Here is a 15,310-nt window from a genome sequence, read left to right as displayed (position 1 = left end):
AAATGAGATGGTAAGACATTTTTCAGTAAATGTGCTCTGATACGTTTGTATGTTTATGTCCGATTTTGTAAGCAAGTAGTTTTTAAGTGAGGTGGAACTTGGGGTACTCAAGACAAATCAAACTCCTGAAAGGGGTACAGCAGCCTGGAAAGGTTGAGAGCCACTGTACTAGATGACCCTTGCAGCCCCTTCTAGCCCTATGATTCTATGGTACTATGCTGTGATTTTCCTTTTCTTTTTGATTACTTTAGAGATTTGCATTAGACTTACCATAGCAATCAGAAAAACAATGAGGAGTCTGGTGGCACCTTGTGGATACAGACTAACACGGCTACCCCTTTGATACTTCATAACAATCAGGTTCTTCTTTGAGTGCTTACTCATGACCATTTCATTGTAGGTGTGTGTGCTTGCCAAGTACACCGGTGTCAGAAGTTTTTCCCTCAGTGGTATCCGTAGGGGACTGGCTCTGGCGCCCTCTGGAGTGGCGTGCAAATGCACTGGTATACGTGCACCACTGGCTCCCCCATCCCTCAGTTCCTTCTTACCACTAGTGATGGTGCTGGAATGTCTCCTTTCCTCAGCAAGCTTTCCTATCCCAACTGTGCCTGGTAATGAATTTGTTGTATATAGTTGTTAAAAGTTGTATAGTTAATATTTCCCTTAGTGTTATGTTAGAAATAGTTAATTAGTCCCATATGAGATTTAGTCTAGGGACAGGGCATGCCCCGATCCCCAGGCTTCAAGACTTGACTGCTGCAAAAAACCTATGCGAGTCAGGGATCCCCATAGAAGCAGTCTGAAGTGTTTAGGGGAAACCCACATAAGCGATAAGTGTTGCATTTGCAAGAGATTCAGGCCGTGGACCAAAAAGGCTCGGACATTCATCTCTCAGCATTCCTTATGGAGTCAGCCCTCGCACTACACTCAGAGCTGATGAGATCAGACTCTGCTCCAAACACCGCGCGGCCTCATGGCAGAGCACGCCGCTGGCACCAACCTGTGACCGGCACCGACCTCTGACCAGCGCCGATCCCCATCCTCAGTAGGATGACCAAATGTCCCAATTTTATAGGGACAGTCCCGATTTTGGGGTCTTTTTCTTATATAGGCTCCTATTACCCTCCATCCCCATCCTGATTTTTCACACTTGCTGTCTGGTCACCCTAATCCCCGGTATTGGCTAAAAAGTAAGGAAAGGTGGGGAGAGGGCGTTCTCCTACATCCCATAAAGGGAGGGAGAGAGCTGGAGGAGAGAAAAGGTCTGCATGGGGCAGCTCTTCCCCTCGGGATGGTTGCCAGGCTCCAGCTCCCTTTTTTGGGCCCACTTCAGGGCCCACCCGCTAGGGCTTGAACAATGCTAGTGAGACATCTATTAGCCAGAGACTGAAAAGTATGTGTCAAACCAATGATTTCCAGGAGCAACACCCTGATGAGAAGCCCTGTTCTGCTCCTTCTCACCCTCAGCTGATGTAAAGGTGGAGGATGTTGGGATTCTTGCCAAGGAGCTGTACCTTTACCTTACCTCAGACTCCATCTTTTGGATTAGCCTCAAGTTAGTAAATGTCTGCTACTTACTGATGGTTAACAGAATTTATCTCAAGTGATAGGGAGGTGGGGTTTTGGTACTTCCGTTCCAGAGCTCAATCTGTACTGGTATCCATTGTGCCTGAATGTCTGTGACCACAGTTCATCACAGAAAGAATGCTGATTCAAGGTTCCCATTGTACCAGCTTCTACATTTCACTATGAGCACTACCTTCTAGTAATCATATTAACATTATTCATTCTTTTATCTTACTTTGGTTAATCAAAAGAGTATTTAAAAACAAGCACATGCAAACCCTGCAAAAGAATATTTGGATTAATCTAGTTAAAGTAACACACAATTATTAAAGTAAACCAATGCACTCTGTTGTACTTAATGAAATTCCAAGCCTTAATTTCCTCCCTTGTATACACATCTTCTAGACGATGTGTTTTCCAGTTACTGGAAAGCAGACTTGTTTTTTAAAAATCACAAAAAACAAACAAACAAAAACCCCTTACATCAAAAGAATGTTAAATGTAAATATTTTTAAAAGCAATTTCCTGATTACAAAATTAAATTATGTTAATTAAATTGAATAATATCACTGCCTGAGTATAAGAGCATGTTTTGTTCTGACTAAAAAAGTCTCTTCACTAATAGAGATTACTGCTACTGGAGTGAAAGATGAAACAAAATATCTTTAACAGTTGTTTGGTTTTTAAATTCAGTCATTTGGTACCTGGGGAATTTATTGTGTAGCACAGTAGTGTGGTGTTATATTCCCCACCCACAGCCCCAATGTGATGTAATTTCCTGTGCCTTAAACAAGGCTTTATTTCTTTATTTAATCTTTTAGTTTTTAATTTAATCTTTCAGTAAAGGCCTGAGCCTCTATGTTCCCCTCCCTTACAGAATGAGATTATATAATTCGCTACTTTCTTACATGTAAAATAATTTTTCTTTTGCTCAAATAGTAGAGCCCTGGCTCTAAATAGGAGGTCCCAGGCTCCATGCCTGCTAAGACTGGAATCTGTATGTGTATGTGGCCTTGGGTTTGTTATGTTTCTCTCCAAGGGCCACCTCTATGCATTCAGATAAACAGAACTAGCAATGTCATCTGATGATTCCGAATAATCACTGTACTGCACCTGAAAGGGGGAAGGGGGACAGGGACAGGATGGGGGCGTTGTGGCACTGACACACCCCGTGGGAATGTGAGGGCTGAAGCCTTTAAAAGGTGGAATCCCGGGAACTGGAAGCCCTTTCTCTATGCAGCAAGAAAGGCAGCACCCATCCTCCCACCCACCCTTGAGGTGTGAATATCGGGTTGGGTTAGGTCCTGCTGTGGGCATTGCACTAGTTGCTCCTTTGTAGAGGGTCTGGGAAGGAATTTTTCTCTCATCACCATATTGGCTTTGGTGGAGTGGGATTTTTTTTGCCTTTCCCACAGCAGGTGTTAGGGAAGACCTATTATGGGAGGAGAAAAGTGGTTAGGCTACCTGTTGCAATTTATTTTGCATGTGTGGGGCAGATGTCCAGTGCAGATACTCCATAGGAAAGGCATCCAGTGACCAGATAAATGCCCTGGTAAGGGACTTAAAAGAGATGCTGGTTAATGGAACAGGGCTGGGGGTTTGGTATGGCAGAGAGCCAACTCCCTCCCTTTCTTATGGCTCATCTTAACCCTGCTATGACGGGGAGAGAGGTGGATGGTAAGGTCCAAGCTATGGGCTGACTGGGGGACCTGGATGGAAAATGAAAGGGGGCTAGTGGAAACCCTGGGTAGTTATTTGAATGAACATGGATTTGTCTGCACTGTACACTTATCCACCAGGTAATCCAAGACATCTAATAATAAAGTTGCAGCCTGATTAAATCCATATCAAGTGTCTCCTGTCCTTCTTTCGGTATAGCCAGGCAATGCTACCTTGCCATTCTGGAATATGAGATCTGTAGAAGTATTTCTGCTGACAGTAGATTTTGAATTTCAGGGCAGAGGGCGAGTGGTTGTATGGCATGGTCTCAGGTCTGGAATTCACTCTCCCTTTGTGATAGAATCAGTCTGTTGATCTGGAGGCAAGGTACATCTCTTTACATAGCTTTTAACTCCAGGTGGTTAGTTCTTATGGTTTTGTTTAGATACATTGGTCAGCTAATCCAGTGGCTCTCAACCTTTCCAGACTACTGTACCCTTTTCAGGAGTCTGATTTGTCTTGCATACACCCACGTTTCACCTCATTTACAAGCTACTTCCTTACAAAATCAGACATAAAAATACAAAAGTGTCACAGCCCGCTATTACTGAAAAATTGTGTACCTTCTCTTTCTTTTTTACCATATAATTATAAAATAAATAAATTGGAATATAAATATTGTACTTACATTTTAATGTATAGTGTATAGAGCAGTATAAACAAGTCATTGTCTATCTGAAATGTTAGTTGGTACTGACTTCGCTAGTGGTTTTTATGCAGCCTGTTGTAAAACTAGGCAAATATCTAGCTGACTTAATGTACCCCCTGGAAGACCTCTGTGTATCCCCGGGAGTATGCACACCCCTGGTTGAAAACCACTGTGCTAATCATTAGGCATGGAAACTGCTGATTATTAGAGTCAACATATTGCAACAGTAAGGGCTAGTCTACACTTACCGTCCGGGTCGACGCGGTGAGTTCGACTTCTCGGAGTTCGAACTATCGCATCTGATGTAGACGCGATAGTTTGAACTCCGGAAGCGCCGCGGTCGACTCCGGTACTCCACCACTGCAAACGGCGGTGGTGGAGTCGACGGGGGAGCCGCGGAGTTCGACCCCGCCGCGTATGGATGGGTGAGTAGTTCGAATTAGGGTACTTCGAATTCAGCTACGCTATTCCCGTAGCTGAATTTGCGTACCCTAATTCGAACCCCCTTTTTAGTGTAGACCAGGCCTAACTGATGCTGTATATAAATTGTAAATGCTCTTGGAGGCTTCACAGTTGGCACACATTTTATTCTTAAGGTGATAAATATCAGGAGGAAGTCTTCCTTTCCCTTGAAGCGTGCTAATAATTTTTAAGGATTGTAACTTGCTCCATCATGGTAGGGTTCCCTCTTAACTTGTAGTTGCATAATTTTACATAGTTAATGACAGCTTGAGCATTGGGATACATTGTACATTCTAGAACTTCAAGAACTGACCAGCAACCATTGGGGTATTAGATCACATTTGTTGGTAATATCTACACAATGCTCTCTAATATACGCTTAGAGGTTTGCATTTAATTTGGCCAGGAAAAATATTATTAAAAGGTTTTATATTTTAAAATTGTATTTCCACAGTGTTGCCCTTAGAAAAGACTCAAACCTAAACAGTGACTGATGAGCTTGCTTTTTCCAAGAAGCGAAATTTACAAGAACATGTTTTCCTGTTGTCAGTGTCAAAACTAACTAGAGCGCAGCTTTTCTATTTTGCTGTCCAACACACACTGCTGGTTTTTTTTTTTAAAAACTATGTTAATATTTTAAAATATCATAAAAAAATGAAAATGGAAGTAGAATTTCAGTTACTGATTAAAAAATACAAGATGCATATTTACTTTTTTTCCACCTGAACTGATGGGTTTTCTTTTATTTAGGAACTTTTATCACTCAGATATAGATTTATACAAAATACGTGCACATATTGGAGCATAGGATGCACATTAAGCAATCTCCTATGTGACTCTCTGAACACTGTAGTTATACTCATGTTATACTGTAGGGGCTTGATCCTGCAGACTTCCGAGTGCCTTCAACTTCTACCGAAGTCAGTGAGATTTAAGGCTGCTCAGTATCTTTTATGGTCAGGCTCTAGAAGAGGAGGGAGGGTGACAGAATAAAACTGGCTGAGAGGTTTTAGTTCAGGGGCAACAGGGAAAGATCGAGGGTGGGCTTCACATAGGAGGCTTTGAAGGGTTTGTTGCAGTAACTCTTTTTCTAATACATGGGAATGGGGGATGGACTGTAGTTCAGACAAAGAAGATATTTTGTATCCTTTTGGGGTACTATTCTTTGTATCTGACTTCGTAGTGGAAGACTCTAATGCTTATTTTTCAGAAAAATATAATTATTGCAAAATTAATATATATACCTGACCAACCAAAATGTCATTAAATGCATGTATAAAAGACAACTTCTGTAACATACAGCATTACAGACTTTAGATGTTGAATTCTTTTCATTATTTAATTTATAATGAAGGATAGAAAATTGGAACTGGTTGCTGAGCTTGCCAAATTCCACTAGAAAAATTGCATGTTTGACAGTTGGCTTTGGCTGATGATTTAAAAGTCCACAGCCTTCAGTGTGAGTGTTTGTTTTGTGTGTGTGTGTGTGTGTATTTTGCAATAGTTGAAGATTAGTGATCAATGGCTCCATGTCTAGTTGGCAGCCGGTATCAAGCGGAGTGCCCCAAGGGACGATCCTGGGGCCGGTTTTGTTCAATATTTTTATTAATGATCTGGAGGATGGCGGGACTGCACCCTCAGCAAGTTTGCAGATGACACTAAACTGGGAGGAGTGGTTGATACGCTGGAGGGTAGGGATAGGATACAGAGGGATCTAGACAAATTAGAGGATTGGGCCAAAAGAAATCTGATGAGGTTCAACAAGGACATGTGCACAGTCCTGCTCTTAGGATGGAAGAATCCCATGCACCGCTACAGACTAGGGATCAAATGGCTAGGAAGCAGTTCTGCAGAGAAGGACATAGGGGTTACAGTGGACGAGAAGCTGGATATGAGTCGACAGTGTGCCCTTGTTGCCAAGAAGGCTAATGGCATTTTGGGCTGTATAAGTAGGGGCATTGCCAGCAGATCGAGGGAGGTGATCATTCCCCTCTATTTGGCATTGGTGAGGCCTCATCTGGAGTACTGTGTCCAGTTTTGGGCCCCTCACTACAAGAAGGATGTGGAAAAATTGGAAAGAGTCCAGCAGAGGGCAACAAAAATGATTAGGGGGCTGGAGAACATGACTTATGAGGAGAGACTGAGGGAACTGGGATCACCACCTCCCTAGGAAATCCATTCCGGTGCTTCACCATCCTCTTAGTGAAATAGTGTTTCCTAATATCCAACCTAGACCTCCCCCACTGAAACTTGAGACCATTTCTTCTTGTTCTGTCACCTGCCACCACTGAGAACAGCCTAGCTCCATCCTATTTGGAACCCCTCTTCAGCTAGTTGAAAGCAGCTATCAAATCCCCCCTTACTCTTCTCTTCTGCAGACTAAATAACCCCACTTCCCTCAGCGTCTCTTCGTAAGTCATGTGCCCTAGCCCCCTAATCATTTTCATTGCCCTCTGCTGGACTCTCTCTAATTTGTCCACATTCTTTCTCTAGTGGGGCGCCCAAAACTAGATGCAGTACTCCAGATGTGGCCTCACCAGTGCTGAACAGAGGGGAATAATCACTTCCCTTGATCTGCTGGCAATGCTCCTACTAATGCAGCCCAATATGCCGTTCGCCTTCTTGGCAGCAAGGGCACACTGCTGACTCATATCCAGTTTCTCATCCACTGTAATCCCCAGGTCCTTTTCTGCAGAACTGTATGGTCATAATTTGTAATGAAACATAATTCCATGAAGATGCCGGAAGAATCTGACTTTAAAGAAATTTTAGGCACAGTAAGATGCACTGTAATTTGTTTGTCATGGCACTTTCTGAAAACTACTGAACAGAATGAAATAAGTTGCCATGCCTTTCTGCTTGACTTGTTATTCAGTCTTGCAGAAATTAATATGCAGATAGAAACTATAGCAGTAGCTAGGGTAAACAATCTTAACACATCAAATAATGTGTATTTATGGTGGTCAAGATTACCTATCCATAGTTATCACAGTGGTATTTGAGTTACTACATTAAGGGCTTGCTCCTGCATTGTGCTGAGCGCTCTGATACTGCTTCAGAGGGTTAAATGCTTACCTAACATGTTTAAATTAACCACATGCTTGTTTGCTGGATGAGGGTTGAATGCTGATTCCTAATTTCCCATTCTAAATATAGATCATGATCATTGTGCTTGTTTTGGGTAAATGTTGACTTTGGTCACAGGTGCTTCTTTTAAAGGGATAAAGTGACCCAGAAGCCCAGGAGCCTAAATCCCATTGACTAACAGTGGGACTTAGGCACTTTTTAAATTTTACTCAAAATTAAAAGCATTGAAAGTACAGTGTTATTTTTACCTAAATTACAAAGAAATAATATATTTTGCAAAAAAATAAAATAAAAATGGAATTATTGTATGTGTAACACAGTGGTGAGTGTGTTTTACAAGTCCCTTTCTGTGCCAGTCCACAGAGGATATGGATCTGTTAAAGCTATAGCTAAGGAATCTTGGCTGTTTAGCACAAGCTGTTTAGCATTTGGCCGTTTACCTTTGGAGGTCCCTGGTTAAATCCTCGGAGTGTCTGATGTTAGTGGGAATTTGTTCTGGGATTCAAACTGTTGTGGGTCTCAGGATGAGCTTCCTTTTGTCAAAGGAAGTATGATCCAGTGGTCAGTCAGAGTGTGTTTTATGTCTGCCTGATCAACAAAAGATGTGAGTGCTTCAGCTCTTGTCAGAGATCTTTAGCTCAACCTGTAGCAGCTTGTGCCTTTAGCTCTAGAGATCCCTAGTTCAATTTCTGGTGAAGATGGCAGCTGTTTTATACACATGCAGTTTAACTAGACGTGTCTGTGTGGAATGTCTTGAGATAAAGATAACATTTTATGTTATGTTCCTGGCATATAAACAGATACAAACAGATAAATTAGATAAAAACATAAAATACTCTTGCTGGAAGTTTGCAATGTGATGCTACTTTATTTCTTGGAAACCAGAAACGTAACACACAGCAACCCAAAACAGAGACAAAATAGGCTGCTCCCTAAAACAGAGAGGCACTACTCATCCTACCTTATTATGGGCTGTCTAGCTGCAGACTGACTCTGCTTAGCTGAGTAAAATCTGAGTAAGCATTTAAGGATTTGGTTCATGAAAAATAAGGGTTTAAGCTAGGGTGGGCAAACTTTTTGTCCCAAGGGCCACATCTGGGAATAGAAATTGTATGGTGGGCCATGAATGCTCACAAAATTTGGGTTGGGGTTCGGGAGGGGTGAGGGCTCTGTTTGGGGTGCGGGATCCGGGGTGGATCCAGAAATGAGAAGTTCAGGATGCGGGAGGGGGCTCCGGGCTGGGGTGGTGGATGAGGTGTCAGGGTGCAGTGAGGACTCCAGCTGGGGATGAGGGCTCTGTGATGGGGCTGAGGTTGAGAGATTTGGGGTGCAGGAGGGTGCTCCGGGGTGGGATCAAGGGGTTCGGTGGGTGGGAGGGGGATCAGGGCTGGGGCAGGGGTTTGGGGCATGGGAGGATGAGGTGATGCAGGCTTTGGGCAGCGCTTACCTCAAGCAGCTCCCAGAAGCAGCGGCATGTCCCTTCTCCAGCTCCTATGCGGAGATGCGGCCAGGCAGCTCTGCGCACTGTCCTGTCCGCAGGCACCGCCCCTGCAGCTCCCATTGGCTGTGGTTCCCGGCCAATGAGAGATGTGGGGGTGGCGCTTGGGGCAGGGGCAGCATGCAGAGCGGAGCCCCCTGGCTGCTCCTAAGCATAGGAGCCAGAGGAGGGCCACGCTGCTGCTTCCGGGAGCTGTGCGGAGCGGCTTCTGACCCTGCTCCCCAGCTGAGTGCCCCAGTGCTGGCAAGCCCCAGACCCCACTCCCCAGTGGGAACTTGAGGACCAGATTAAAACAGCTGGCGGGCTGGATTCAGTCCACGTGCCGTAGTTTGCCCACCCCTGGCTTAAGCATACCCTTTGCAAAAGACTTTGGGCTAAGCTATACCTTCAGTTATGTACAATCTCAGTCAATGCAATAGTATGGGTGTAGCAGATGGCTGAATGTGGCTTTTCTGTTCTGTGATTTTTCCCGATTAGTTTAAGACCTAGCTCGGGGATTTGGTATGTAAAATAATTAAAATGTTATATGTATTTTTCAACTGAGGTGATTGTTTTGATTCAAGTAGTGAGATGATTGTGATGTATGTATTTATATGATATCTTTTAATAGGTGGATTGAAGCTATTAATTGTAAGAACAGTAAAACAGTAGTGTGACCTACACCACCACATATTCCATCTCCTTCTTAGTCTTTCCCTTTGTGTTTGCATGCTGAAGCTTGATGGCAACACAGCTTACTGGGAGCAGACTCTTCTGTCCATGCTCTTGTGTGAGCAAAATGTAGGCTCCAGAACGCTTTACCGTCAGCATGGTTCTTTTCTCTTTGATATTCTCTTTATATTACCCATACTGCAATAATTTGAATAAAACATCATTTATTAAAAACAGAGAAAATGGGATTAAAACAAAAACAGCTTGTTTAATGTAGTTAGATTTACACTTTTCATAAGCTACACTAGATAAGTCATTTTCATCTTTGTTGTTGGGGGAAAAATAAGATGTGAATAGCTTATGTCTCTTGAAAGCAATCCCCTTGCTGGCCAGACTGGCAGCCTCTCTGGCTGTCCTTATACCCACTCTTCTTTTGTCTTCCTTATTGTCCTTCCTTATTATTTGCCCTCCCCCATTCTTTCCTCATTTTTCCCAAACAGTTTCTGAAGAAAAAGATAAATCTGAACTTCAAGCTGGAATGTTTACATTCCAGTTCAAGGAGACTACCTATACTAGCTCAATTACACACAATTGGAGTTGGAATTTACATCTTCCAGCTCGAAGTGTAGACATACCCAAAGAAAGACAGTAGAGTTTTCACCCTCTAGGAGATGGCCCTCTGAGGAAGCGAAGACCCTTCATGATTAATGGCTACTATTCAAAGGCTTAATAACCTAGCTTGGATACCGCCCTTCACAGACCACATTGTCTGACTGTATCCATTTTTGTTCAGCCCTTGTTTTAAATGAGTTTCACCCACCCTCCCCCTGTTTGGTCTTGAGCTATGAATTATGCACAAAGGCGAGGACCCTTTGCCAAAATGGTGACCCACAGTAATGTTCTTCATACTGATGTGTGTTTGTTTTTTTACCCCACAGAGATCTACGGTTTAATAGAATTAAAGAAATTCAGCCTGGAGCATTTAGACGGCTTAAAAACCTGAACACACTGTAAGTTATTTCCCTTGCACACCAAATACACTTTTTCCCACCTTCAGTCAAATGATTTTTCTTAGATTATGTGCCAAATCCTGCTAATCGTATTTAAAAAGTCAATGGGACTATTCACCTGAGTGTGGCTAGCAAGATTTGGCCGAATTGTGAATGAATATACATGTCTTTGTTATTTGTTTTGTTTGTTTTCAAATATGTTGGACATTTTGTTAGAACTTTAGAGGCCTTAGAAAACACATTGACAGCCCCAATATTTTATTAAAGTTTATTACGCTTATTATGAGCATTTAAGCACATGATTTTGTAAGGAAATAGTTAAGCACATTTGGATTTAAAACAGAGAAGGCACAGATTCATCACTGTGTATTTCTGGTAGCAATTGCTGATGTGCCATTAGTTTATTTTTGTTTAATCTAGTTTTTGATGCTTGGCTTTTATAAATTTTCAGTCAGACACCCTGGCATTCTGGGTTCTTTTTAGTTGAAAATTGTTTTAACAATTTATGAATGAAGAAACATACTGTTTTCATTTCTTTTTTAGGCTTCTAAACAACAATCAGATTAAAAGAATACCTAGTGGGGCATTTGAAGACCTTGAAAATCTAAAATATCTGTAAGTTAATGTGACTTTTTTATATCAAAAGTGAATTAAACATGACTTCAGAAATGGTGGAAAACCAAACATAATTTAATGTTGTTCACATTCTCAGGTGTTACACTCTTTTGAAAATCTTAAATGTGATTTCTACTACTGTGGGTGGAGTATAAATAGATGGTTTGGCATTTGCTAAAGTAATACTGAGCTTTTCACAGCGATACTGCTGGTTTGAATCCAGGCACAGTTGATACTAGCTGAAAATACTTGCTAGTTACATTAGAAATCTGTGTCGGGATTTGCAAAACATATGTTAAGGATTGGATTTTTAAAGGAGTTCAGAGTCCAAATCCATAGGATCCTTTGAAAATCTACGGTACTATTTCCTATACTTCACATACACCTCTTCCAGATTTGTGCAATTTCCCAAAAGATGTTTTCTATTTTGCATTCTAGTTGTTTTTGTTCCTACATTGTGTTTTATACCAAATAAACAATTTAACAGGGTAATTTAAAATCTTATGTATGGATGTGCTTTCACTGCTGCTGATCAAAGCTTTATAGCAATTTTAACAGTTGTGCCATGCAAGTTTAACATTTTTTAGTTATTTAGGTTATGTATGCACCATTTTCTTCTAATTTAAGGAAAATAGCAAAGGACAGTCAATAAAATATTGGCCCATTCGTGTAATCAGAACCTGCAACTAAAAACTGGAATGGATACTGAGCTTTCTCCCATGAATACTCCCTCTGGAATTGGTCCTTCCAATACTGATTTGTGTAATATGAGAAGCTTAACTTTTGCAGCCTTTAAGATATTGAATATAATCTACCTATCCATATACACTGTATAGAGATAATGGTCTTCACTCTTAAACACTCTGACATTGTACCCTTTTCAAAATTACTTGGTGAATTAAAAAAAAATCCTGAAATAATTCAAATTTGTATAATTATAACAGAGGTCGGCAGCCTTTCAGAAGAGGTGTGCCTAGTCTTCATTTATTCACTTTAATTTGAGGTTTCACGTGCCGGTAATACATTTTAATGTTTTTTAGAAGGTCTCTTGTTATAAGTCTATATATTATATAATTAAACTATTGTTGTATTGTAAAATAAACAAGGTTTTCAAAATGTTTAAGAAGCTTCATTTAAAATTAAATTAAAATGTTGATCTTACGCCGCTGGCCCGTTCAGCCCGCTGCAGGTCTGGGGTTCTGTTCACCTAGGCCGGCAGCGGGCTGAGCAGGGTCTGCAGCTGGGACCCCGGCTGGCAAGGGTCCGGCAGCCAGAACCCCAGACCAGCAGCGGGCTGTGCAGGGCTGGCGGCCGGGACCCCAGCCCACTGCCACTCAGGGGTTCCATCCGCCGGCTCCTGCCAGCCGGGATCCCGGCTGCCGGACCTGCTCAGCCCACTGCCGGTCTGGGGTCCTGGCCCTGCCCACATACAGTGGGTACCTACCTTCTCTTTGGTTCTGGCCCATTCTCTTCCTCTCTCTGCACTGAGCTGAGGGTGACAGTACACTGAGCACAGCGCTCGGGGTGAAGGGTCTGGACAGGAGCTAGAATGAGGGATGGGGCTCAGGGTTGGGGCAGGAGGTTTGGGTGTGGGGCACTTACCTGGGCAGTTCCCATTTGGTGCGAGGGGTGCAGGTGGGAATGTGGTGGTGGTGGTGGTGCAGGAGCTCCCGTGTGGTGCTCAGGGTAGGGGTGGGGATGTGGAGGGTGCAAGAGTCAGGATGTGGGGGGTGCATGGGGTGAGGGGGTGCAAGAGTCAGGGCAGAGGACTGGGGGCATGTGAGGGGGGGTGCAGGTGTCAGGGAAGGGGGGGCTGGGTATGTGTGGGGTTGCCAGAGTCAGGGCTGGTGTCGTGGGGGTGGTGGTGAAGGAGTCAAGCAGAGGGCTGGGTGTATATGAGGGTGGTACAGGGCTCTGGGCAGAGGGCTGGGTGGGTGTAAGAGGGGGTCAGGGCAGAGGGCTGGGGTGTATGTGTGTGTGGTGGGGTCAGGGCTCAGGGCAGCGGGGGCTGGGTATTTGTGAGGGTGCCAGAGTCAGGGCTGGGGTCATGGGGGGGATGAAGGAGTCAAGGAGAGGGCTGGGTTTATATGAGGGGGGTACAGGGCTCAGGGTAGGGGCCTGGGGGGGTGCGGGGCATAGGGCTCAGGGCATGGACCTGGGTTGTGTGCGGGGCTGCAGGGCTCAGGGCAGAGGGCTGGGTGTGTGTGTGAGGGGTCAGGGCTCAGGGTAGAGGGCTGGGTGTGTGTGTTGGGGGTCAGGGCTCAGGGTAGAGGGCTGGGTGTGTGTGAAGGGGAGTCAGGGCAGAGGGATTGTTTGTTTTTAATTCCCCCCAGCACTGGCTGATGCAGGCCCGGAAGAAGTTGTGCCCGTAGTGGATAGACACCGGCTCTTGGAAATATTCCAGGCAGATGGAACAAGAAGCTTCATCCCGGAGACTTTCTGCAGGGCTGTCTGCAGGCAATGGATCCCGGCGGGAAAGGGGTGTGTGTGTGTGTGTGTGCGGGGGGGGAATCAGGTCAGGGGGCTGGAGGGGATATGCCCCTATTCCACCACCCCCTTCCCCAAGGCCCTGCCCCCGCTTCTTCTCTGCCTCTGCTGGGAGCAGCGAGCACACTGACTCTGCTCCTTCCCGACCCCCTCCCTCGCAAGGGCCATCAGCTGATCCGCCGGCAGGGACGGAGAGGCGGAGGAGGGTCAGGAACCCAGCACACTACTGGAAGAGGCAGGGGAACCGGCAGGACCAAGCTTCTGCCCCTTGCCCCCTGCCCCCACGGGGGGGTGAGCGGAGAGCGGAGAAGAGTGGGCCAGGCCGGGCTGGGCAGGATTTTTAATGGCACACTGCTGCTTGCCGGGACTCCAGAAGGAGCAGCGTGCCATTAAAAATCGGCTTGCGTGCCGTCTTTGGCACACGTTCCATAGGTTGCCGACCCCTGAATTATAATATACGAATTCAAATTTTGTGGTATATTAGATGCAGCTATGAAATAGCTATATATTGTCCCCACATATTCTACTTAGATATATCTGTGCACATATGCCATCTGTGTGTTAAAACTGATTTCATTCCATGTTGTTTGTTTAAGTAAATCAATAAAAAACATTGTTTACTAATTATAAAACTGGAAGAAGAAGAGGACCACCCAGTGCGGCGACATGATGAAGTCAGTTGCAGCACTATCTGTTATACAAATATACTTTTTAACTTGACTTATTTTCTGGTGTTTGTTCCTATCATAAAGGTGTACAGTAATTGAGATAATGTTGAACACAACAATTTCAATGAAAGGTTGAAAACAAACACTTTTAAATTATTCCCACCTGAGCTTCCCCAGTATATCTGTCTTCCATTGTTATTCAGATCCTATGGATCTGGAGACTATAATATCCAGACCAAGGTTCTTTCCTTTTCCTCTTCCTGTCTGAAAGCTAGGGATGTGACATGGCAGTTGAATAAGATGAAACTTGGCAGTGGACTCCTGATCAATAACAGGACTTTGTCAGCAGAATTCTTTTTTTAAATCCTCTCTCCATTGTTTAATGTAGCTTTTAATAAGCCTCTTTTTACTTTGTTTTTAGTTGACTACTGAATGCAGTATAAACAGACACTGCTATAGCGCAGCCAGAAGATTTGTCAGCAGTACTGATGCTAATCTGGTGTTAAAGTGTCAGAATGGAGTAGTTTGCTTACATGGTAAAAGTGTAGTGAGAGTGGCCTGCAAGTTTCAGTTAACTAAGCTGTCACACCAGGAGTGGCTCATGACCATGAGTGCCTACCTCAGAGCAGGTTGTCAAAAACAGGCCAGACACCCCAAACTGGTGGCTGTTCTATAATTAGATTTCATCAAGCCAGTAACAAATGTGAACTCCTGCATCCCTGTAACAGTCTTACCATGGAGTCACAGACAGTCCCCTTAGACCAGTGTTTCTCAAACTGGGGTTTCCGCTTGTGTAGGGAAAGCCCCTGGCGGGCCGGGCCCGTTTGTTTACCTGCCCCGTCTGCAGGTCCAGCTGATCGCGGCTCCCACTGGCGGCAGTTCACTTCTCCAGGCCCAT

The 15,310-nt window shown here is 44.1% G+C and overlaps 1 protein-coding gene across 2 annotated transcripts in view; it reads left to right on the top strand.

Annotated features, from left to right (window-relative positions):
- PXDN (peroxidasin) overlaps positions 1 to 15,310 on the top strand; it is a 152,385-nt gene that overhangs the window by 36,446 nt on the left and 100,629 nt on the right. For both annotated transcript variants that reach the window (XM_039532192.1, XM_039532191.1), the window contains exons 2-3: positions 10,571 to 10,642; positions 11,186 to 11,257. In XM_039532192.1, the coding sequence (XP_039388126.1) occupies positions 10,571 to 10,642; positions 11,186 to 11,257 (144 nt within the window). The remainder of the gene's footprint in view (positions 1 to 10,570; positions 10,643 to 11,185; positions 11,258 to 15,310) is intronic.

Source organism: Mauremys reevesii, linkage group 3 (genome assembly GCF_016161935.1).
Source record: "Mauremys reevesii isolate NIE-2019 linkage group 3, ASM1616193v1, whole genome shotgun sequence".
NCBI lineage: Eukaryota > Metazoa > Chordata > Testudines > Geoemydidae > Mauremys > Mauremys reevesii.
This window is presented reverse-complemented; position numbering and strand designations above follow the sequence as displayed.